The 25,759-nt window shown below is 50.6% G+C and overlaps 1 protein-coding gene across 2 annotated transcripts in view; it reads left to right on the forward strand.

Moving 5' to 3' along the window:
• Nucleotides 1-25,759, forward strand: part of Crhr1 (corticotropin releasing hormone receptor 1) — a 42,856-nt gene that overhangs the window by 2,992 nt on the left and 14,105 nt on the right. For both annotated transcript variants that reach the window (XM_021211518.1, XM_029546427.1), the window contains exons 2-3: nt 17,587-17,674; nt 23,281-23,400. In XM_021211518.1, the coding sequence (XP_021067177.1) occupies nt 17,587-17,674; nt 23,281-23,400 (208 nt within the window). The remainder of the gene's footprint in view (nt 1-17,586; nt 17,675-23,280; nt 23,401-25,759) is intronic.

Consider the following 25,759-nt stretch of genomic DNA (forward strand, 5'->3'; position numbering starts at 1 on the left):
GGCTGTGGGGTAGGAAGTCACCTGGCCACAGACCTGAAACAGAACAAGGAAGAGGAGGCCCAAAACAAGGGCAAACTGTGGGATTTGATATCCAGCCTGGGGAGAAACCTGGCACGTAAGCCCCTTCTCAATGTGCGCAGACATGAAAAAGCAAAGCCACGGGCCCAGAGCTCAAGTGAAAAATCCATTTCTTACCCTTGTTGACATTTGACTCCTAGGGGAGCTTCAGCAGCTAGCAAAGATCAGTCTCACAGAAATAGTTTAGGGGTCAAATGTGCCCTTTGGAGCCACTGTTAATGTCTAACTTCTGGGCAAGAGCCTGAGCTCTGGTCCCAGAGATTGGGAGAGATGGGGACGCAAGGCCTCCATAGAGAAGCAAGGTGCAAGGCTGAGAATTTCAGCTGAGAATCGGGTAGGTCATCAGCGTGGCAGTCAGCGAGCCTGACTTTCCCTTAGCTCTGCATCCAACTGGCTGTGTGGTTTCCAGTAGATCACCTTCTCTCTCTGAGCTGTAGTGTCTTTATCTGTGCCTGAGTGTGGAGCTGACTCCCTTATTCATCGGCCTCTCTCAGAGGTTCCCATGAGCTCCTTAGGGCTGCGACCTTACGTGGGCAGAACAGGTCTAAGAAACTGAACCACCAGCCTCTGCTTCTCTTACCTTAATGTGTGGGGACCTAGGGCTCTTCTCCGGGCCTTAGTAGCCTGAGCTGGTGTTTCTCCTTCACCACTGGGCCGGGAAACCCAATGAATACAGTAGGTGCTTACCAGATACCTGGGGGCTAAGGTAAGGGTGATATTGTCACCCGCTCCCTTTCGCTTATGCAGTTGGCATAAAGAAATCCTTGTTGCCCCTGTGCGACTTGGGTGTCATCTAAAAACAGAGGAGCCCAAGATGAAACAGCAAAGCAAACATCAGATATGTTGTTTGCATAAAACAACAGAAAAGGAAAAAAAAATAGAAAAAGCAGAGCCACATCAGGGACAGAAAACCCCAGAAGCCCACCTTCAGCTCAGTGGTTAAAAGAGGGAAAAAAATAAAGGCCACAGGTACCAGCACAGTTCACCCCAGTGACCTGGAGCCTAAGGCGGGGTGGGGTGGGGGTGGAGGAGGGTGTAGCAGCTCCATAGGGTGTCTGAAAGAATTGAGTGAGCCCTGTAAGGTTCTGCCCTTCCTGTCTCCTTCTGGGTGGCAAGGGAACCGAGGGTGCTGTCTTTCTTCTCAGATTCCATCCCGCCCTTTCTGGACTGTCTGGAAATAAGAACCCATCAGGTACAGAAGAATGGGTCGAGATATTGACTGCAGTTTGCTGGTCAAGTAATGAATTGTTAATTAGAACCCCGTCCTGTTAGAGGCCCCAGTCATCGGGGACACTTGCAAGCTGTACACTGAACCCTCTTAAAATGCTCGTCACGAGACATCTTGCTCTAGACCAGGCATTTTCTTCTGGGAGATGGGAACATCAGGGAAGCAGATGTGGGTGGACCCCGACCCTGCTATGAGGCTCTGAGCAAGTAGGGTTACCACTCTGAGTAAATCCTCATGGCTCAAAAGATGGGGAAGATGAAGCTGGAGAGACAGCTTGGGCAGTACAGTGCCTGCCGGGAAAGAAGGAAGGCCGGGATTGGGTTCCCAGAATCCACATATAAAAACTTGGGCGTACAGAGGTCAGATGGGTGTCCATGGTCCATGCCGTCACCAGATGCCATGTGGAAGTCTATGGTCCCTGTTCCTACTGACTATAAGGGACAAGAAAGCCTCTTCCGCAGTGGTACTAGTGACAGCTGACTCACAGTTGACAGAGAGAGACATAGACAACCCCCATCCCCCCAAAGTAAAAACCTAGACCGGAAGTCATCAAAGAGAACTCTTAAACATTGTGATAGGGGGGCTGTTTAGCTCTCCACAACCGATGGCTTCTGGTGGGGATGCTGGTGTGGAAGGACTCTCTTTTCTTTAAGGGACTGGCCATAGGGAGTGCGACCATGCTCCAGTAACTATATGGACAACACAATTTGAACTTTCTTTCTTTTTTTTTTTTTCCTTTATTTTCCTCTTTCATTCTTCATTTTTTCTTCTGTTTTCTTTTTTTCTTTTTTTTTTCAGGGGAAGGCCTTAAAGATAGGAGACAGACCTGGGAGGGATGGGAAGTAAGGGACAAGAGGAGGGGAAACTTGGGCATGGCGGCCTATGTAATTTCAGCCCTGGAGAGGTGGGGTGCATTCTAAGACATTCTAAGATCCTTGAAGCTCATTCATTCGCCAGCCCAGCCCAGACTAATCAATGAGCTTGCAGTTTCAGTGAAAGATGCTACCTTATAAAGTAACGATGAAGAGTCATAGAAAGATACCTGATATCCATATCTGTCCTGACCACACATGTGCATACATGAGCATGCTCTATCACACTAACAAGCACATATATCACGCACACAGCAAAACACATATACACACTCTCCCCCAAACTGGGAAAATGGGGTAACCATGACTTCCTGCATTGTTGAGTTTGGCATGAAATAGTCCTAAAGGGTCTGGCATACCATCTGCCCTTTGTAAGTATGAGCTAGAGTGGTCTATAAGATATCCTACCAATGTCCCCGGTCTAAGAAAGGCTATCAGAGGTTGGGGAGGGGATGGGAATGGGAATGTAGTTCATTTCTTAGAGTGTTTGCCTAGCGTACAAGGAGTCCTAGGTTTGACTCCCAGCTATGTGTAAACCAGGCATGGTGGCTCACATATCTGTCACCCAACATTCAGGTAATAACAAGAGGATTAGAAGTTGTTGGTCATGCTGGACTACATGAATTTTAGGTCAGCCTGGGCTACATGAGACCCTCTTGAAAACAAAAACAAACAAACAAACTAGAAGAGGAGAAGAATGGGGAGAAGGGAGGAGGAGGAGGAGTGGAAAGGAGGGAACATCCCCAGGATTTTTCACGTTTCACATCCCACCCCACCCTACCCTACCTCCACCCTGTGAAAGGCTAGAGCTCTAGCCTACAGCTGAGCTCAAGGTCAGAGGCCACACTAATGTGTGGAAACATTTGTCAGTAAAAATAGACACTTGCAAGGAGGATGATACGGTGTGATTAACTTTCAGATGCAGGCAATTATTTTGAAAACAACTCCTTGGGGTCTGTCAGGAAGCAGAGTCTTAACCACTTATTTTAGAAGCAGGATCTGCTTCCATGAAATTAAAAGGCAGAACGATGGGGCAAGAGGGAGCCTAGCCTCTCAGAATTTCATCTCAGGACTGGGAAAGGTCCTCCCTTTAGTGTGCAGTGGACACGTCGGAATTCTGCTCCAGGACGCAGGTCTCTGTGCCCAGGGCCACCTGTTGAGATTCCTCCATGTTGGCAGCCATCCACCATGTGCTCCTGGGCCACATGGAGATGCCATGGAAACAGACAATCCTGCCACTGCTCTGCTGGGTCCAGGGAACAGCAACCACAGGAGCCCAGAGATGGTCTGAGTGGCACTTACTCCTCTCCGCTATCATCCTGACCTCTGGTCTGGTGGGGAGCCAGGGCACCTAGGGTAAAGTCCAGAAGAGAAACTGGACGGGCAGGTCCATCTGCTTCACTGCGGCGGGTCAGGGAGGAGATCGTTTGAGCTAACTTTGGAGTCTTCTGTGTTTGGGCAAAGGGGTTCCCAAGCTTTTGGCTTCTTTTGATCACGTTAGATAAAGAATTGTCTGAGACACACAGTAAGTACTGGAGGTGTCCAGCCTGCCACCCAAGAGTGTAATGTGGCCATGGGACCATGGTGGGATACCCCTGGCAGAGATACAAGGCTGTCGTGAGGCATGGTAGGAATCTTGGTTGAGTCTTTAGGCACCGGGAAGTCAGGGCACTCGGAACTGAGAACAGCTTATTGGTTAAGGTCCCTGGTAAGAACACAGAACCACAGAGATAAAATGCAGCCAGCCCAGGTAAATGGCTAGAACAGGAGCTGGTGACGGGCACAAGAGTGTCATCTGACAAAGGGCGGGGTGTGATCCTCCCCTTTGATGTCCTTGCTTTCTCCACCTTCTTGGCAAGGGCTAAGTGGTTGCTGGAAGGCCTTTTCTGGCTCGTTGGCCTCCTTCTCTCATGAGGGCGTCGCTGGTGGGCAGCCAGTGGGCATAGATGGGAAAAAGAGGAAGGGCCCAGGCAGCCTCGGAGACAGGAAAGTCTTGGCTGATGAGAAAGGATTAAGAAAGGATACAAGTAGGGAGTGGTCCTTCTAGGACCATACAGACTCCTGTACTGAATGACCAGCCTTGTCCACAGCCTACTAGGGGTGGACAGTTTTGTTTTGATAGGGGAGTCTGTCTTCGAGACAGACAGTCTGGTAGAGAGAGGCTTCACTGGGTAATGGAGGAGAAAGAGTATTGAACATGAGATCTGAGCAGGCATGGGAAGGAAGCTAGCTTGCATGACTACTTTGGCCATTCTGGCCTTTCCTTTCTTCCTAGCCCCCAAGGATAGCTTTGTATCCTGATGCTGAGTGCTCAGTAACACTCAGAGGTTCCAGCCCTGTGTCTCCTGGCATGTGCTGGGGGGCAGTCCACATGTGGAAAGGCAAGTCTGTATCCCGAGGGTTTCTGGAGAAATACCACCAAGGGGAGGCCAGGGTCCAGGCTGGAGACTGGGGTGTCACAGAGCAGGCCTGGGTCACTTCTGTGCCCCAGATGGGATCGGAGGTGTTCTGATCCTTCAGATATCCAGACAGGAGGGACCAGGAAATGCAGAAGTGACTCAGAACAGTAGCACTGCCATCTCCTCTAATCAGTCTTGTCCTGGGTGTATGTCACATGCCCCCAGCTCCTCGTGGGTGGCAGTGGGACGGCCTTGCATCCTTTCTCTGCAGATAGTTGGGCCCCATGGTCTGAACTAAATGACACGACTAGGCTGTGAGACCCAGGCTAGGAGTGGCAGGGCTTATATGTACCCTGAGTGTCACAAGGAAGGAGCACTGTCCCCAGTGCCAAAAAAGTAGGAGTCCTGGGGTTAGAGTCAATTCTGTCGTCCTGATTGGGTGACCTTCCGGAAGTCTCTCTCGGCTTCTGGACCCTCTCAACCTGGACAATGATGGGGAATAATAGGAGATGATGTGCAGTGAGCAGCCTGCATACCCACTAAATCTCAAACAGGGGGGCCTGCAACTTTTGTGGGTATCAGCCCTCTTCTCTGCCCCATGCTAAGCTCAGCAATCACTCAAACTGTCTCTTCCACGAGGGCTTCCATAATGAGCCAGTTGGAGCTCTGTCCTCCAGCTAGCCAGCGGGGAGAAAGACCACGGGGATTTTCCAGTCCTCTGCAGACTGGCATGTGGTCCCGGCGGCGACACCCCGTGATTCACCTTGCCAGTCTGACAAACACTGGGATCAGCCTAGACCCAGTTCAAGGAGATGAGTTTATTGACAACTTGCTTGGGTGTCAGAGCAAGGACAAATTCCCATCCAAGTTTCTAAATAGTCACTCTCGATTTTTGGACTTAGCACGCCGCGGACGGGTATCAAACAATTTACCCTTGGCAAATCTGCCCAAACTGATCCTAAGCACGCTTGCAGCAGCGAGCTCTGCTCTGAGATGCACCTGGGGGCTACAATTCCCACCATCAGGGCTGGAATCATTGTGTGTGCCCTGTGTCTTCTCTTCAGCTCTGCTGTAGGGGCCTGAGTTAGAAAGCATCTCTGGGGTAGAGCCAGGAGGAAACCATGTGGATTACTCTGGCAGGGAAGGGCTGGCACACTCTGGCTTCTTCCTTCTTATTCTTTAGCAGCAGAAACCCTAACTAAGACATTCGTCAACCTGTCCCTTGTCACTGAGGTGAGAGGAAACCTAAGCATAGCCAGTGGGTCCCAGTGCCACAGAGAGGCCAAAGAAGTTTCTCCTTTATAGTGGGTTCATCGAAAGCTACCAGGGCCCGGCCCTATAGTGGTTCTGCAATTGGCTGAGACTCAGTCTAGATAAAAGAGGCAAAGTCCCGAGCCCAGAACCCTGTTCTGGCCTGTGCTGACTGCCCCTGAGCTGCAGCCACACCAGTCAACGATCCATCTTTCTTCATCTTTCTGGCCTTCTGTGGCATCCCACCCAGGAGGAGCTTGGAGGAGCTGGTTGGAGGAGGGTTAGCTAGCCAGGTAGGGGTAGCCACCGGTCCTCTGATTGCAACTTGAGGCCAGAAACAGGGATGACTGGTTCACGGTGGCAAAGGGCTGTTGATGGACAGAGAACAGCAGAGCGTCTTGGGTATAGAAGGTTCTTTCCTTGTGTGTTTTCCTTTTCCCCAAGGACCTCCATTGTCTCCCTTCCTCCCCCTAATGAGCAGACAGGTGAGTGCCTTCAGAATAGGGCTGGCCAAGGACACTATTGCTGGCATTTGGTGTCAGTAGTTTTGTTGTTTGTTTGGTGTGTGTGTGTGTGTGTGTGTGTGTGTGTGTGTGTGTGTGTACGTGAATTGAAAACAGAAGACAACCTAGGTATTATCACTGGGTCTGGAGCTCACCAATTAGGCTAAACTGGGCTGACCATCAGTCCTTAGGAACTTGCCTGTCTCCACCTCCTCACACTGAATTCTGAGTGTGCATCACATGCAACATTTGTGTGTGGGTTCTAGAGACCAGACTTGGGGACCTCGTGCCTACAGGGCAAGCACTTTACCAACCAGGCAATCTCTGACCTGGGACAACAGTTCTTTGTTGTGGGAGCTGCCTTGGACACTGGGATGTTCAGCACCTCGGGCCTCTACCCGCTATGTGCCAGTCACTCTTCCCTCCGATTGCTGCCACGCATCACCTAGTTGAGACCCATAGGCAAGGCCACTACCTGTCCCATGATTATTCCTAATTTCTGCTCAGTGGGCCTTGGTCCAGCAGCCACTAGCTCATGCTCCCGAGTGACCTTGGCAGGCAGCTGCTCACCCGAAACATCCAGTTACAGAAGCTCTAGGCTTTCTATAATAGACCCACTTTTCCAGCTGCCAAGCAGTCTCCTTCCTCCTTCCCAGCCTCCTCAAAATCATGTCTGAAGTGCCTCTCCTCCAGGGACAAGCTTCTGCCACTGCATGCCGACCTCCCACTTCACTCTTGTCTCTGTGCAGCTGATCAGGAGCTCCCAGGATACGGGAGGCGGGGGGAGTCACCTGGAGGGCTGATGTCTCCAAAACTGTCCTGACACCTGGAATCTAGCTTCTGCCTCCTCGAGGAAACGTATCAGCATCCAGGGATCACACACAGCCCATAGCTTCCAGTTCCCCAACCTGGGAGCAGGATTAGAGCCCAGTTCAGGCTCCATGCATCTGTGAGAATCAATTTAAGTTCTACCTAACTCTTGTCCAATAAGGGACCCTGCTCCCCTGTTCTTACTACAACATGCTGCTGCTCTAGCTATGACTTACAGGTGTAGAGGCAAAAGAAACCTGTACCTACCTTGGATGCATCAGGCTTAGAAAAGGGCTCGGGGAACAAGCTGTCTTGCTAAAACAGGAGAGCGGCTTCCATCCTAGTGCCTCCAGTTGCTAGGGTAACAGCCATGAGCAAACTCTGTTCACACCAGTTTGACATTTGTACACAGTGGAGAAGTGGTAAGGACTCCAGCTTGAGATGGGTTAAGATTACATGAGTGTCTTGGGCAATGTTCTATTTTTGTGAGGAAGCGCCATGACCATGACAACTCTGATGAAGGAAACCATTTAACTGGTCCTTGCTTTCAGAGGCTTAGTCCGTTGTCACCATCACCATTGTGGGAAGCATGGTGGTAGGCATGCAGACACACTGCTGGAGAGTAACTAATTCTTCATCCTGACCCACAGGTAACAAACAGAAAGAAAGACAGTGGCCCTGGCCTGAGCATTTGGAACCCAAAGCCCACCCCTAGTGACATACTTCCTCCAAGAAGGCCACAATCACTGTCAAGTAGTGCCACTCCCTAATGACCAAGCATTCAAATCTGTGAACCTATGGGGTATATTCCTATACATACCACCAAGTTTGTTAATGGGCAAGTCTTCACTGAAACCAGATAATAATAGAAAGGCAAGGAAGGAGGCCAGAGGACCACACTGGACAAACAAGTCACTGAAGCTATCAGAGAACAAGTCATACCATCCTAGCTAGATAACTGTCAGCTTGATACAAGTTAGGGTTATTTGGAAGGGGGAATCTTAATGGAGAAAATACCACCAAAAGGTTGGCCTACAGGCAAGTTTTCTTGATATTGTCTTGATAACAGCCAATATGTAAGGGCCCAACCATTGTAGGTGATGACAACCCTGGGCAGTGGTTCTGTATAAGAAAGCAGGCCGTGCAAGCCATGAGGAATAAGCCAGTAAGCCACACTCCTGCATGGCCTCTGCTTGAGTTCCTTCCCTGACTTTCCTGATGCACAACTGTAAAATGAAATAAACCTTTTCTTCCCTGACATGCTTCTGGTGATGATGGAGAAACACATTAGAAACTCTAAGACTCACTTAGGACAGTGAATGAATGATAGGCAGATTTGGGATGGGTGTTTTAGTTAGTTCTTCTCGGCGTGACCAAGTAATTGACAAAAACAAAGGAAGGAGGAAGGCTTGGTTTTGGTTCGCAGTTCAGGGGAGCACAGTCCATCACAGAAGGAGAAGCACAGTGGTCCACAGCCCTGACCAAGAAGCAGAGAGAGGGGCTTGCCCACAGTCAGCCCACTTTCTCCTCCCCCCAACCCGTTCATTCACTGTCAGATTTCAGGCCACAGGATGCTGTCACCCATATTCAGGGTGGGTTGTTCCTCCTCATTGATTGATATTTAGCCTCTCTCTCTCTCTCTGGAAATTCCCTCAAAGAGACATCCAAAGTTGTGCCTTGTTGTGTTTCTTTCTCTTCTGGGGTACTGATGGTTGTTTTTTCAAGACAGAGTGTCTCTGTGCAGCAGAACTAGTTATCCTGGGACTTACTCTGTAGGCCAGGCACCATTGTATTTCTTAACTCAATCAGGCTTGTAGTGGAAATTAACCATCATTACGGGGGTTGGAAATAGGTACCACTCTATGTCCTCATGCCCAAGACCAGCTAGTTCACATCCAGGGTGACACACACATTTTTGTAGGTGACCACAGCTCCTGGGAACAGACTGGTGATGGAGGGTGATGGGCAGGAGACCAGTCAGGGGCACTTCTGGTATGGAAGACTGAGTCATGGAAGAAGCACCCAGCAGGAAGAAAGCCCATCACTGAAGAGCTAGCCAACCCCTTGGCCCCTTGTTATTCGGTATGCGCTGAATACCAGATCTTTCCAAGAGCTTCTGGGTGTAGATATTTCATTCCAACTAGTCCCATCTACAGACAGGGAAAAGACTGGGAGATCAGTGGTTTTTCTCAAGGTTACACACGTGGGCCCAGGCAGTATGGTGTCCCACTGTGGAGCTCCCCCTGAGTTAGAGGTTGGGTTTGGGCTTTCCTGAGGGTCTTGGAGCCAGAGCATATTCATACCTGGAGAAGAATGTTGAGAACAAGTGTCCTACTCATTTCACACTTGTGGAAACCGAGACAAGTTGGACAGCCACTTGTCCACTGTCCCAGACCCAGTCTGTCCAAATCACACTCCCCCTTCACCAGGATGTGCCTTTCCGGAGCTCAGCTCTCCAGCTGATGCAAAGCAGGCGGCGTGCTGGGCAGGGAGTCAGAGCAAGAGAAAGGACCCACACCACCAGGAGGAGAGAAGGAAGGGAGAAAGAAGGAGATGTCACCGTGTCTTGGTGGAGCTGGGCACAGTGCCTGGAATCCCAACACAAGGAGGCTGAGGCAGAAGGATTGCCAAGAGTCAAGGCCAATCGGGGGTCCAGAACGAGTTCCTAGGCTAGAGTGAGATCATATCCCAGAAAACCAAAGGAAGAGGAAAGAAGAGAAGGAAGGAAGGAAGGAAGGAAGGAAGGAAGGAAGGAAGGAAGGAAGGAAGGAAGGAAGGAAGGAAGGAAGAGAAGGGAGGAAAGAGGAAGGGAGAGAAGGGAAGAAATTATCACAGGATCCTTTGGACCAAGGGGGTAGAAAGAGAAAGTCAATCTGTCTTATTCATTCGTTCATTCATTCATTCATTCATTCATTCCACATGTCTCCCAATTCATTGGGGATATCAAAACAGCCACATGCCCCACCCAGGAGCTTACAGCCCTAGCAGACATAGTCCAGTGCTCTCCAAGGTCATGTGTAAACTCCACTGCCCAATGAGGGGTGAGGACAGGTTCAGTCCCACTGTGAGGCCCCCATGAGGGGAGGCAGGAACAAGGGGAGGGATGGGGGAGGGCACAGGGGAGCTTAGGACCCAGGGAGAGAGTCTGGAGGTGGGGAACACCCAGGCCTACACCCCCTTGAGTGTAGGCAGGAGATTTTCCCTTCTGATTTTTTTTTTCCTTCTTCTCTGTACAACAGCAATTTAACCTAATTAAATCCAACAATACATTATTTTTTGTCTGCCTGGAATAATATTTCACTGCTCACTCACTCTGAGGCGGAGTGTGGAGAGACAGGCTTTTTACCTAGAGATGGGGACAGGTTGTGACCGTCAGTAGAGATCGTTGGGGAGGACCAGGTCTGGGGTACAGTATGGAGAGGGGATTGTGTAGGGAAAGGCAGGAAGGCTGAGAAAGGACTTCTGTGGGATTCTGTCCTTAGTCTGGTGTTGCCCTGACTCATCTTTTGGACACCTCTGTGGATCCAAAGAAGCAAAGATGTCCCCTTCGTGTCTCAGCCGGGCTGTGTAGAGCTTGTGGTCTTCACCAGCACTAACCCCTCTGCTTGACACTTGTGAGCCTGTGGAGTCCACAGAGTTGTCCCTCGCTACCCTCAGAATCTCCTGTTGAGGTTCAGTTAGCCCGCAACTGCGCATGTGTCTGTGGCCGCAGAGATGAGGCTCGAAGGGCTAGTGGCACACGTCCTGTTTCTGCAAGCTAGATGCCAGCATTTCAGAGCACGAGGGGAGTCCGCCTGGGGAAGGAAACTGCTTTATGAGCCCTATGCTCCCTTTCACATCGTGACTTATTCCCCTTCCTAAACAGAGTACCGAACAAAGCAGTCAGAGTAACCGGGGAAGGGCTGGAGAGACAGCTCAACGGGTAAAGCACCTACTCCATAAACGTGAGGACCTGAGTTTAGATCTCCAGCCACCCGTGTCAAAAAGCCTTGGGATCCCAGCCCTGGGAGGCAGAGATAAGCAGATTCTCAGGACTCACTGGCCAGCCAGCCTACCCTAACAGTGAGCTCCAGATTCAATGGGAGACACCGTCTCAAGAAATAATGTGAAAGTGATAGAAGACACTAATGTTGACCTCTGACCTCCATGTGAGCATGCATAGACATAGGCACCCACATGCACATGTGCACAGTATCACACATAGAAACATGCATGGGGAGGTGATGTCAAAAGCAAACAAGGGGCAGAGCTGGGATTTTGATCTCGCTAGGGAGTCGGGGCTTTTCTGGTCCACTAACGAGAGCCCTCATGTTCTCCTGAGCTCAGTTCTATCAGGATCCAATGGATCTGCCTCAAGTACCTGATCTAGCTTCCAATTTCCTTTCAGGCCTCGGTTTCCACACCTGCCAATGATAGCACTGATCAGATCCAGCTGTCTGCTGCCCAGAAATCCGTGTTGGCTCTCTGGGCCTCCTGGATCCATCTCGACTTGTCTGAGTCCTCCATCTCTGACTAGCTTGAGTCTCCCCAGGCCAAGAATGTTTCTCTTCCTGACTGTGTCCCCCTTCACAGGCTCCCCTCCCTCCAGAAACCCACTCATGGTCATGCAGTGCAGCCTCTTCCCTGTACTCAGCTACAGTCTTGGTCTTCATGAGAGGGGTGTGTGTGTGTGTGTGTGTGTGTGTGTATGTGTGATATTGACCTGGTGGTTTCTGACTCTGAATTGTGTGGTGTGTGTATGTGTGTGTGTGCACATGCATGCTCATGCACGCACACGCATGCATATGATACTGACCTGGTGCTTCCTGCATCTGAATTCCTTTATTCTTCTACAAATCAAGTTCTGAGCGTTGGACTCCATGAATATAGAACCTTAGCTTAGCAAAGGCTTGCAAAATAAGCAAGGTAAACAACAAACAGCTATTCTTTTAGGCTGAAACCCCTTCCCAGATGCATGCTTACAGAGAGGGCAGACCATGAGTGAGTGAGGTAGAGAGGGCATGGGGCAGGCAGCCGCAGGAGCAGCCTCACGCATGTTATACCAAGCCTGCCCTCAAAAGCTAAGGAGGAGGCTGGGCAGTGGTGGTGCACACCTTTAATCCCAGCACTTGGGAGGCAGAGGCAGGCAGATTTCTGAGTTCAAGGCCAGCCTGGTCTACACAGTGAGTTCCAGGACAGCCAGGGCTACACAGAGAAACCCTGTCTTAAAAAACAAGAAAAGAAAAGAAAAGAAAAGAAAAGAAAAGAAAAGAAAAGAAAAGAAAAGAAAAGAAAAGAAAAGAAAAGAAAAGAAAAGAAAAGAAAAGAAAAGAAAAGAAAAGAAAAGAAAAGAAAAGAAAAGAAAAGAAAAGAAAAGAAAACTGAGGTTGATTCTGGGTCCCAGAGGGATCAGATAGTGGGAATGGCTCTGCTGGCCTCAGAAGCTTTCCATTATTGGTCCCAGGAAGGCCCACCTCCCAACTTCACTGTTCTTGCTTCACATAAAAGGAAGTTGCATGTGAAGGGCCAGCCACTCCCTCAGTAAGAACAACACTCTGAGCTCTAGGAGAGTGAAGAAAGAGGGCCCAGTGCCATGAGGTGGTCACACCTGCCCCGGAGCTCACCTCCCAGGGAAGGGAGGAAGATAGATCCCTCTCCTGATTCTTCAGAGACTTTGAGGAGGTGGGGGGAGGTAGCCTTGGCTGCTTCCAGGCCACCTCTCCCTCCCTCCTGTGGCTCCTCAGGTCCCTCCCCAAATGGTTAATAATCATGGAATCGTCCCATCAAAGAAGATTGTACTTTGTGCCTCAAAGACCAAATGGAGCTTCAGTAAGGCGGTTATTTGCGATCTCTAATAAGCATTTTCTGGGTGTGATTAACCTTTATGCCAAAGTCACAGTGGGAACTGGGGTGGCAGCTCAGACTGTGCCGGCCTGGGGGGGTGGGGGGCAGGGCTGTGGAGCTGGAGCAGGCAGCTGTCAGGCTCAGCCCTCCCACCAGCCCTCCAGAGACGGCTTACCACTTTTCTTGCTTCTCTATGGCTCCGTTCCCTCTCCCGCTGTGGGTGCCCTGTGCGTGCCAGGGCCTGACATCCGTTGCGCAGCTTCTCAAAGGTAGGTGACCTCCTTGAGTAGCAGAGTGGCCTTGTCTTTCTCAGACTAGACCTTCAAGGCTTGCTGAGGTTTAGCAGTGAGGCAGAGGTTTAGTTTGGGGTCCGGAGCTGGCAGGCTGGGGTACAGACCCAGCCATTCGCCAGTGAGTGAGAGGATGTGCCTAGTCCTGCTGGGATTAGATGCCCCAGGATGGGGTGGTCTCCATAGAGGGCTTCCTTTTCTCTGAGGAGAAGGGGAGGGGCAAGAGGGGAGGACTTGTAAGGGCAGGACTGGGAGGAGAGGAGGGAGGGGGGCTGTGATCAGGATGTAAAGTGAATAAAAAAATAAATTATTGGAAAAAAGAAAAAAAAATGGCGCTTCAAGAGATACTGAAAACTTTTTTTTTTTTCAAAACTAGTTGTGGGGACCTGGGAGATGGCTCCGTCTGTGAGAGTGCCTGCTTGTTACATAAGCGTGAGGACCTGAGTTTGTTTTTTTTTGTTGTTGTTGTTGTTGTTGTTTTGTTTTGTTTTCTTGAGGACCTGAGTTTGAACCTCAAGACCCTCATAAGATGTTGCAAATGACTGCTCATGTTTGTAACCCCAGCATTAGGGGACAGAGCCCAGGAACTCACTGGGCAGCCAGCCTCACTAAGTGTGAGAAGTGTGCTTCTCAACCACAGATAGACCCTGTCTTCAGAGAAATAGAAGACAGCGTCTGACATCTTCCTCTGAACTCCACTTTCATGTGCTGCACACACTCATAGGCATGCAACACACACACACACACACACACACTACATGCACACACACATACACACTGCACAAAGTTTAAAAAGTAGTTCTGAACACACAGCCAGTGTCCAGTGCTAAGGCTGGAAGGAGAGAACAGGGTAGACACGAAGGGAGTGATGGTTCTCAGGCTACATGTACTTTGTTCTGATTTAAGAAGACCCAGATCTGGTTGTACGGAGGCCTGGGACTTGTGAAGTAGAGGCAGTGACAAACTGTCCTAAAAAAAAAAATTAAAAAAAAACTATTTTTAAAAACCATTCCACAATTAATTACAGGGTATTCACACTGCCCACCACCCCCAGTGTGTTTGTTGAATTCAGATTAAGAATTCCCAGTCTTGCTAGGTGTTGTGGCATACTTGGGAGACAGAAACAGAGGATGTCTGTGAGTTCGAGGCCAGCCTGGTCTACAAAGCAAGTTACAGGACAGCCAGGGCTACACAGAAAAACCCTGTCTGAATAAATAAATAAATAAATAAATAAATAAATAAATAAATAAATAAAAATAAAAATTCCCAGTTTTAGCTGGTCATGGTGGTACACACTTTTAATTCTTGAGCCTGGAAGGCTGAGACAGGGGGATTTTGAGTTTGGGGCCAGCCTTGACTACTTAGAGAGCCTGGCTTCAAACAAACAAATAAATCTTCATTAAGAGGACTTTAGCCTGGAAAGTTTGGGAGACTTTGGCTGCCAGCAGAGCCTTCTCCTGCTGATGGAGAAAGGAAACTGAGGTGACAGTGGAAGGAGATCCACAGTCTGCAAGAGGGAAACACTTGGCCTTTTATGGAAGTAGGATTTCAGAATTAGCTGGAAGCTTTTATAAACCTCCACAGAGCAGGAGGGGGCGCAGGTAAAAATTCTGCCACAGAGCTGACCTTTTGGGAGAGGAAAGACCAGCTTAGGAATTTTAAGAAGTATTTGCCTTTTCATAATGCAACCCAGGTCCTCTGTGAGCAGAAAATAGCTCTATGACCAAGCAGATCCAAGACAGACAGACAGACAGACAGACAGACAGACAGACAGACAAGCAACAGGGTTCAAGGTCAGCTGATCCCTTTGCCTTATGGCATTTGGTTCTTTTTTTTTTTTTTTTCCTTCTTCCTTCAAATCTGGGTTTCTGCTCTAATGACCTCCAGGACATTAAGATGTGTGAATAAGAGCTTCCGGTCCTCGAATTCCTCATCTAATTAGAGCTGGGTTGAGTGTGTGCGGTAATGAGCTGGCTTTTACACACTCCGGACTACCCCAAGGCCTCCACTGGGAACATCCCTAACACGAGCAGGGTATGGGGGTGTACCGAGGGCACACTGAAAGGGTATACTGAGTCACTTTGCTTTGGAGTGCTAAGGATGGGTTTTGTCTCTAAGGACAGCTGAGTCACCGGGTGCTGGACAAGGTTAGAAGAGACATAGACTGTGTAGGCAAAGGTGGACCAGAACAGGAGGGGCTGTGTGGCGAGAGAGGATGCAGGGTAGGTAGAGGAGAGTGGGGTATGATGTGTCTTCAAGGGGAAGCTGAAAAATGGAAGCATGATCTAAGTATTAAATTGATAAGGGTAGGAGTCAGGCATGGGCTGATATTGTCCAATAGGGTTCGAAGATTATTTAACTTGCCTATGACTGAAATGAGATTGATTGAGTGATTAACTGTTGATTGCTTGCTTGGTTGGTTGATTTGTGTGTGTGTGTGTGTGTGTGTGTGTGTGTGTGTGTGTGTGTGTGTGTGTGTTAGGAGGTGAAGGAGAGTAGGATTTTCTATCAGGGACCTCTCTCCCCAGCAGCCATTACCCATCTCTGGGGAGAGCACAGAGCCTGGGTCCCTGCTGACTCTGAATGAGCTGCTGCAGAGCTTTGTCAAGAGGACACTGCCCTCTGCTTAGCTGTCAAGAGCCACCCTCAAGCCCCTTGGCTTCCTCTTCTCTCCACTTCTGCCTTTGCATTTGGAAAATGAGGCTAATGATATTTCGTCACCTCTCTGGAGATTGAAACTTAATTACTGATTAATAAAGTGTAGGAAGTTGCTTGGGGCCAGGGCAACAAATGGCTTTATCCTAACCACCGCCAAGGCCCTGGAGTGAGTTTACTATCCCCAGGGCTGATGGCAGAGCAGCCCTGAACCTGCACAGGAATGGTGGGACTGGGGACGATTGAGGAATCTGAAGCTGTGTCAGCAAAGAGAGTCCTAGGGCGAGATGGAGGGAGGATGCTTGAGGTGAGGGAGTGAATTAGATAAAGCCCACTAAAGACTTGGGCAGATACCAAGGGGGACAATGTGGCTCTGTAAGTCACCAGGATTTAGAGGTAATTCTTGTGGGGGCCAGGTTCAAGCTCTGGTCAGGAATACAAATGCATGGTGGGAAAGAAGGCAGCAGACTGCCTTTGTCATCAACCTCTGACAGAAGGGAGGAATAAGTACTGCTGAGGCTGGGGGATTGCTGGATAGGAAGAGATAGGGACATTCCTATCAGGGGAACACAGAAAACTAGCTTCAGAAAGGAGATGGATGGACAAATGGACATTCACACAGAGAGAGAATGAGCCACAATCAAATTAAAGAAACTAGGGTTCCATTTGCTTCTAAAGCTGGATATACTGTCCCTCGTTGATAATTCTCTCAAGCCTAGGGCTTGCAAAGATGGGAACAGGAGAGAGTGGAGTGCTGTGTGAAGAACACGTCCAGGGTTGCCATCCGACCTAGGGATTCTTCTCCCACTGTGTAGGAGACGATGCATGTGGTAGTGCCTCTCTCCTATCCCCACTTGCTTCTGGACCCCCTTGCAAAAGGAACCCCCAACAGACACAGCTCCGACCCTGTCTCCACCTTGCTAGACCAGGTAACAACCAAGCTCAAGTCAATCTGTATGTTCTCATTGAGCACCTATTGTATAGCCACAATACAACATCATTCCTTAACCTAGTTGCCAAATTCGAGCACCGTACCTGTTCTCAAACACGGAGGGGAGATGAACTTGCTTAAGGGTGCAGACACTGTGGCCCAGATTGGTCACACAGCCCACCCTTCCAGACTCTAACCTTAGAGACAGCAGTAACCTAAGAAAGGTATCATTGTGGTTGAGGGTGTCCATTCAAAAAGAGAATAGCCTTCCAGTCAGAGAGCCACACTGCTCCCACCCCAAAAAGGGCTGTGATCCAGAGTGACACAGAGCCCTCAGTGGGGTTATAGGACAAAGGCCTCCCCTAGAATCTTCTCAGATCAGTTCTTCAGTGCCTCAGTTTCTCCCTCTGCAATAGTCATATCCATGCTGGCCCCAGGCAGAATTAATCTGTCCTAGATATCAGAGTACATCAGAGGAGCTTGACACATAAGAAGGGGAGGCAGAAAGTTGGATACAAATGCGTGTACATGCCTTTGTAGGGGCCTGGTTGGACATGTGGAGATGGCCAGAGACAAACACCAGCTTCCATCCCCAGCCCTCCATGAACCCAGCAATTTCAAACAGTCAGGAGGGCACCAGGAGACTGGGAAAGGGGAGGATGCTGGGCAGAGAAGGAGGGGCAAGAATCATCAGGTCAGACTGCTGAGCACTCCTAACAGTGTCCTGTACCCCCTTATCCCCACAGGCTCTTCTCCTTCTGGGACTGAACCCCGTCTCCACCTCCCTCCAGGATCAGCAGTGTGAGAGCCTGTCCCTGGCCAGCAATGTCTCTGGTGAGTCGCCCCTGTCCCTTACCTCTCAGCATGCCTGGTTCTCCCAGAGCCTCCTTCCTTGGCGTGATCTGTATGGAAAAGAAGGAGCTGGAGCCGGAGTCCTGAGTGAACAAGGACTGAGGTTAGCAAGCAGCCTTCGCTGTGGGCCACAGGAGTCACAGCAATGTGTCACATGCTCACCATCCCATGGGCCACAGGGAAGGGCCCTCCAGACCCTGCTACTGGGCTGTGAGTTGGGGACACTGACAAAGGACAAAGGTGACTGCTGTTGCTACATGAGCTGGGGTATAAGGCTCCATGCTGCCAGCACAAGAGCTTCAAGATGTCACCCATTTGACACCTCAGGCAACTGAGGCACAGAGGACCACTAAGTGCTGAAGTTCGCGTTGCAGAGGCAACCTGGCTCCCTCTCGGTTTGTCACACCTCCCCAATAGAAAATGCTAGATGAATGCACCAAGGCCACTGGCGAAGGGCTTCTACGCAGTTATTTTATCCCCAGTGAGCTAAAAGCCTGATGGGGAAACTGAGGCACGAATGGGTTTCACAAACTTCCCAGAATGTCACTATCAATGATCGCAGGGTCTGAACCCACAGCTAGGCCTTCCAAACCCCAAGGCCAAGCCAGGGATGGCAGGTGCCGGACAGGATGCAGTGGAGACTCTTCTCTGCTCTTCTTGCATCTGCCTCAGAGGCATCAGATCCCGTGTAAGTCACCAGAGGAGCCAAGAGGGTCTCCCAGTCTCACCCAGGTCCCCAGGACTGAGAGCCAGAGGGCAGAAGAGCAGCCAGTGGAGAAACAGACTCAAGAGTGAGAAGGAGGCCGGAGGAATTCACTTCTAAAGCTGGGCCTGGTGGGAGAGGAGGCTCCTGCAGCTGAGAGCAGCATCCATATGCTGACCCCTGACCCCTCAGAGAGGTGGAGGAGGGAAGGGAGGACTGGACCTGCAGGAACCAACTGTGTCCTCTACTGACTTCTAGTCGAGCTCGCTCACACCCCCAACTGTGGGGCTCAGGAGTGGTACTCACAGGGAGACAATGCCCTAGGCTTCTTCGGTCCTTCCTTTGCCCAAATGGAGGGAGGGGGAAATCCATGAGGTTAAATGCACTGAATTTTGAGGATCTGTTTCACAAACTGCAGAATGCAGATAGCTACCGGGTCTAACCATGGGTGGCTTTTTAAAAGCCAGGAAGAAGAGGAAGTGCACGCTACCAATTGCTTGGCTACTACGAGGGAGGTATTGGGAGACCAGGACAGGGGCAGGCCAAATCTAAGAAGCCTTTCTGAAGGAGAGGGTTTTTTTTTTTAAGTGAGCTTAGAGACAGAGCAATCAGTGAAGACCAGCGGGTAAGTTTGTCAGGAGAACTCACCAGGGAAAGAGAGGCACTTGTCCCCTCAGCCGTGGACCACCCACTGGCAGAACTGAGCAGGAAGAGAGGGAAGGAGGAGGGAGGGAGGGAGGGAGGGAGGGAGGGGGATGCCTGGAGGAAAGGTCTCCATCTCTCCTCTCTACCCCAGGCCAGGTCAGGCTCCATTAACTTGCTTGTGTTCAAGAGAAGTGACACCCTGGAGCCACACAGGTGTCACCTGTCCTTGGAGGCAGCAGGCTGTGATGAATAGTGTTCATTCCTCCGTGATTTGTACTGGACACCCCACCCCCATCCCAGGCTGCCTGGCCTCATAGGATGCAATCCATCAACCCTCACAACAGCCTCCGATACAGCCATTTGTCATCTGATGCCCAGACCAACCCAGACCGATGGGCATTGGCAGAGACAGATGGTGAGGGTGGGGCGAAGGGCCCAGGACAGATGGATGGACGTCTGGCCGGAGTGGCTGGCACTATGCTGAAACCTTTGGGGGCCTTGCACATGCTTCGTGCCAGAAAGCAAGGAAGGGTTAGGTTCCCATGGCCAAGGCCCCATCATGTGACAGGTTACAGAGTTGGCTCCTTATAAAATCGTGGCATGAGTATGTCTATGCCAGGAAGAAATAGAATTACGGACTAATAACATCACAGACAAGTGGAATCAGAGCTCTCGAGGACCTGGAGCCACCAGCTCCTCTTCCTGTTGTTAAGGTGGCAATGACTAACAACTGTTATAATAATAGCTAGCGTGTGTGGCTCTCCATTTGTGTTGGGCTCCCCTCTAAGTGCTCAGCCTCGTTCAGTCATCATAGTGGAGTAAGCAAGGATTTTTGTTTCTGCTTTAAGGAAAAGGAACCTTAGACTTAGAGAGATTGAATAACTCACCCAAGCACACGGTTACCAAACACTGGCCTCAAGAGCTGAGCCAACTGGACTCTGACTTCGGATTTAGTACATTATGTGGTCACTTAAGAGATTTGTCATACCCACAGCCCAATGTCCTCAGTTACTTAGAGCTGCAGTGTCACCCTGAACTTTTCACATACTGAGCCTTCATATAGCCCTATAGCTTCTTCAGCATCTACTATGTGCTGGGACCTCTACTAGGTATTGAGTGTAAAACTCAAGAGTGTTCAGAGCCACAAAACAGGAGGTCTCGTGGGCTCCCACCTACTCTCTTGGTGTTTCCCCCAGAGACACCTTTTTTTTTCCTTCCCTTTTTTGATGTTTTGAGACTGGGTTTCTCTGTGTAGCCCTGTCTTGGAACTTGCTCTATAGACCAGGCTGGCCTCAAACTCAGAAACCCACCTGCCTCAAGACACCTACCTTTGTCCTGCCTTTCTTTACAGCTTAACCCAAGGTGACAAGCCTGTCTGCCAGCCTGTGTGCCTCTCTCCATGTCATGTCACCCAAACAAAGCCATTGTCCCTTCGTCCCATGGCACCAGCCTCCCACTGGCAGGAGGTCTGGCTCCGAGGCTGCCCTGGCTCCTGGCTGCTCCCCCAGGCAGCCCCAGAGTTCTTCTCCCTGTCTCATGCCAGATGAGTAAATGGATTTCCTAGCTGCAGGGGAATGCCAGATCCTCACACCTTTTGTGATTTGCCCAGAAGCACATGATGGGAGACCCCTCCTCACACCTGGGCAGGAACATTACCTACAGTGGAAGGGTCCTGTGAACACCCTTGGGCACTGACCTTGATAGGAAGGGAACTGTGTGGCCAATCTAACAGAAGAAATCAGTGTCCAATTGTACAGAAGCCATAACTAGGCCACCCTTGAAAGAGTCCTTATCTGTAAACTGAGTGACCCGGCGACAAGTGACAACCCTGGATACCTCAGCAAACACCTCCTGGGGACCTTCATACTGGCTGCTCCCTCTCTTCCATGGATGCACCTGACTTCCTCCCTCCAAGTCTGTAATTAAACTCAGTGCTTTAGAGAAATACCAAACTAAAGAAGCACCCCACCCGACCTCATCTCCTACATTACTTGTACTATTTCACACTGGAGAGCGCATGCTTGCCTGCTTGCTCACTGTGTCTCCCAGTAGGGTGAAAGCCCCCTCGGGGCCAGACATCTATTTTATTCATTTTTTTTGTCCCCAGCTCACCCCATTTCTTGGGTGAGTTAAGTATTTGAATTTTGTTTTGTTTTTTTGTTAAGAGAGGGAAAGAACACGAGAGAGGGTAGGGAAGGGGGAGGATCTGAGAGGACTTGGGGGACGGAAAATATGACCAAAAATATATCCTGTGGAAAGAAGAATCATTTTAAAAGCCTCCGGTGTCCACTCGGCGCTGACCAGGAAGGAGCTCATAGGTAGTTGGCTGTCTCTGTCTCTCCGTGTGTGTGTGTGTGTGTGTGTGTGTGTGTGTGAGTGTGTGTGTGTGTGAGAGAGAGAGAGAGACAGAGAGACAGAGAGACAGAGAGACAGAGAGACAGAGACAGAGAGACAGAGAGACAGAGACAGAGGGACAGCGAGACAGAGGGAGAGGTTAAAAATTTAAAATAATCCAGGATTCAGCAGCCTAGACTTTGAGATCCTTGAGTGCCTCAGGCTAGGACATGAGAATTCCTATGCTCTGCAATCGGTCTCTGCACCTGCTTCTCAGGGCATTTCCTCTGCCCTTCCGGGCTTTGGCCTCAGCATATCCTTTATCCTTTTTGTCCCAGTCTCCGTAACACACTCCAGACTCGGGTTGTTCTTTTGTTTGCTTTGTCTTTTTCCCTCCTCAGAGTGATGTGGGGGATGGCAAAGCGCCCTTCACAATGCCTGGTAACAATCACGCCGGTCCCTTCCCTCCTATGTCTTATCTATCTATGGTCCCCTTCAGAGACCCTGTCTGTCTACCGGATCCCCAGGGACCCTGCTCTCTTTCCCAGGCGTGGTCCACAGGATGAGCCGCAAATGCTGGTCAAGCCGAAGGTGACTGGACGCGGGGACCCCCGTGAGGTGGTCTGGGGACTGGCCGTGTGCTGGGCAGCGCTGTCTGAGGCCCTGACATGCCGCCTGCTCCCTGCTGGGTCCGTGCCCTCCTTCCTTCCATTTTTCTGGTCCCTGGAGCTCCTAGCGGTGGACTGAAACCCTAGTGCCAATTCAGCAGCAAAGTGCATCAGCGGAGCCCGGCCGCAGCTCCTGATTGGGCCCCATACGCTTGTCTCCGCCCTCCCCCGCACTGCCCCACCCACAGATCCCAGTGTGGATGCTTTCTGGAAGAAGCTGGTGTCTTTGTTGCCTACCGGTTCGTTCCACCTCTCTTCTCCAGTCTTGCAGCTTTTCAGAGACTTTGATGCTCCAGGATTTTCTGAGCTTTTAATATAAAGGTCGCTATATCCCCGTTGTCACTTCAGAAGCTTTCTGTGAGCGTCGGGGACAGGCGCAAGGAACATGGCGCAGAGAAGAGCGAGCCCCAGCCAGATATTGGCAAAAGGCAGATGCCGCCAGAGACCTCTGTGGAGCAGTGGAAGCTCCTGGCTGGCCTCTGCAGCCCACGGTTCAAAATCTACCCCGCCTCTTGGTAGCCACTTTGGGTCGACCCCTGTGCATTCCCGGGCCTTGAGTGTTCCTTCTCTTTAAAGCAGGGAGTTAGCGCCCAAATAGACAGGTGGTGTAAGACCAGAATAGATTTTAGGTTATTTAAGGGAAGACCCTAGGACTTTTTGCCATTCTGCTTCGCCCACCATCCCATGGGTCCTGCTCCTCCCTGGATGAGCCGTGGGCGGAGTCAGAGCTCTAAATAGGGTCTTTAACACGGGGGAGGGGGACGTTGGAGGATGGTGTTTCCCGGCGGGAGACTTCTTCAGGTGGAGCTTCACTGCTCTAGCCGGTTTTGATATCAAATGGTGCTGACTGCCCTTAAGAGGCAGGTGCTTCTGTCTTTGGCGGAAGGTTATGTTAGGCGTTTCCTTCCTTGGACCCTGACAGCAGCGCATTTCACCTCCACGGTGCTGGGCAAAATGCCTGAGCCCCTGTGAAGAAAGCGTCCTCACCAACAGCGGGAGATCTGAAGCCAGCCGGGACTCTTTCTTTGCTCTGCTCAGGAACTCAGTCTCCCAAGGGCTGTAGTAGCGAATTCGCATTCCTGTACTGGTTGAGTTGATATCCCTGCTGAAGCCTTGTTTTTTCTGCCTTTACTGGGACTGAGGATGGACAGATCTCCAGAGAGGTGTCTGTCTACCTGGGGATCTTGCTTTTTTTTTTTTTTTTTTTCTTTCTCCTCACTAGCTGTCTCTGTTCCTAGGCCTGCAGTGCAATGCCTCTGTGGACCTCATTGGCACCTGCTGGCCCAGGAGCCCTGCGGGGCAGTTGGTGGTTCGACCCTGCCCTGCCTTTTTCTACGGTGTCCGCTACAACACCACAAGTAAGGAAGAAGGGAGTGAGCTATTGGGGCGGGGTGGCGGCAGTTTGGTGGTGGACGGAATAACCACCATCACCCCTAGGGCCAGCTCTGCTCTCTGCTTGCTCCCGCTGATTCTCTCAGAGAAAACACCTTCTATATAACCAAGGTACCTGGACTCAGAGAAGTTAGGGAATTTGCTCAAGTCACCAGCCAACAGAGGGTGAAGCTGGGATACACAGGTCTACCTGACCCTTTCTTCTGTAGTTGTAGGTTGACAAGCTTCTGGCTAGTCCCATTGAGCCTCAGCCACTCCCGAGATAGGTGGGTAATTGTCCTAACAGGGCAAGGAATTTTCATGGAGACAGGGTACCTGGAGGGCCCAATCCACGATAGAAAGTGACTTGTATCCAACTATCCCAAGCTCGCAGCTGTGGTGGGGGCAGGGCAGGACTGACCCATGGACTGAGCAGATACTGGATCCCCATGTAAACACCTTGCTCCCCAAAGGCCCAGCCTTCATGCCGGGCTTTGCAGCTCCTTGCTATAGCATCTGCCACCCTCAGAATTAATTTGCTTTCTCCTGCCAATGACTCAGGTCCCTGCTATCAAGAGAAAAACAGATGGAGCCCAGGGGCCCTGGACTATGCAAAGGAGGTTGGGTTCTGGGTCCCTGGGGGCTAGGAGCCCCTGTGTGAGTCCCGAACGTGTGATAGGTCATCCTCAAGCTCCAAACAGGTGCCAAAAGTGACCAGAGGCCAGGTGACCCACGTCGAGACTCACTGGATCACCTCAGTTTTTTCTCCCTCCTTGTGGCCCTCCAGCTTCCTCATCTGAGGTTTAGAGGGCTGAGGACCTCTTCCCATTCCAAAGTCCCAAAGCTCTCCTCCCATCCCTCCTTCATTTACTAGATGGCTGACGGGGGTAAGATTAGGAATATAGACAGGAGAGTTTGAGAGGGTGGCTGCGGGAAGGTCATGAGAGAAAGAGAAGAAATACTAGAGTGGGTGACGGGTTTAAAGGGTGAAAGGCCAGGTAAGAAAAAGTAGAGGTCAGAGGTCAGAGGTCAAAGAGGAGACTTTGTGGCACATAGTCTGCTAGTTTCAACTAGGGCATGTTTTGTAAAGAGGAAACTGAGACATAGATTGATGGATAACTTAGGGTCACACTACCTGAAGGTGGAGTCAGAACCCAGGGTTCTAAGGCCTGCATGTTGCTCTGCACAGACCCTACACCTTGTCCCAGGACAATGGCAGCATAAGCTGGCATAGCCGAGCTCCCTGGGAGCTCTCTCTCTCTCCCTTCACTACAGCACCAGGGCCTGCTTGGCACTCATCTCCCCTCCTGCCCAGCCCCAGGCATCCCAGCCTAAGCCCTAGTGTGCCCAGTCTGATCCTGCTACAGCTCACTCACGTCTGCTACACCTTTCTGTGCCTCGAGTCCACTAAGCTGTCCATGGTACAGCCCTGCCCACTTTTGCAGCCAGCCCCAGCCATTGTCCATGGGCACCCTCAATTTGGATTACCAAGGTTTCCTGGACACATTCCTGCAAGTGCTTTAATGCTATGGTACACACAGGCCCTGCCTTCAACAGAAGCAAGGCACCTTGCACTCCAGCCCCACCCCTGTCTGTCCATAGTTCAAGAATCCTTGGTTTGGGTCCATCTCTGGACCTCTGTTTCTCTGTAGGATGGTTGGGGGTGAGGTGAGGTATCTCCTGAGTTCCCTTGATCACCCACAGTTCCAGGGAGAAAGTTGAGATGTTGGTTTCCCTGGCATGGGCTGCCAGATTCCCCATGCAGGTGCCCCTGGCACCAGACGATGGGAGCGCGCCCACGAAGGTGTCAGGAGGGGGCAGAACTGCTCCTAATCATTAGCTTCTAATTAACTCATTTACTGATGAGGTGTTGCTAGGACTTCCAAGCCGCTCTTTACCATTCTCCCTCCTGCGGCATCAGATCTTCAGAGGGATGGGAAACATTTCCAAAAATATCCATTTTCCCATGATCCTCCAGGAGGACTGCTCAGCTCAGCAATTAGACAAGGAGGTTGGCTCCTCCCTGGCAACAAGCCCCTGTGGGCCAGGCTTTTTTTCCTTCAGGGTCAGTTTGTCCCTCTGGGCCAAAGCCTGCTGCTTCCGACGGTCCATCCTGTGGACCAGCTCCAGACACCCTACCTTAGGTGGGGGTAGGTGAAAAGGCTGTTGGACAAAGAAGACTTAAATCTCTACCTGCACCCCTTGGGTAGAGACGAATGATATGTTCTATTATGTACGGTTATATAAAAACAGCTCAGATACAACAATAATAGACATAGGGCTGACACCATATGCCCGGTACTGTTCCAACTGTTCACTAAAAACACTAACCCAAAAGAGGCCAGA

The sequence above is a fragment of the Mus pahari genome, chromosome 14, assembly GCF_900095145.1.
Source record: "Mus pahari chromosome 14, PAHARI_EIJ_v1.1, whole genome shotgun sequence".
In the NCBI taxonomy this organism is placed as follows: domain Eukaryota; kingdom Metazoa; phylum Chordata; class Mammalia; order Rodentia; family Muridae; genus Mus; species Mus pahari.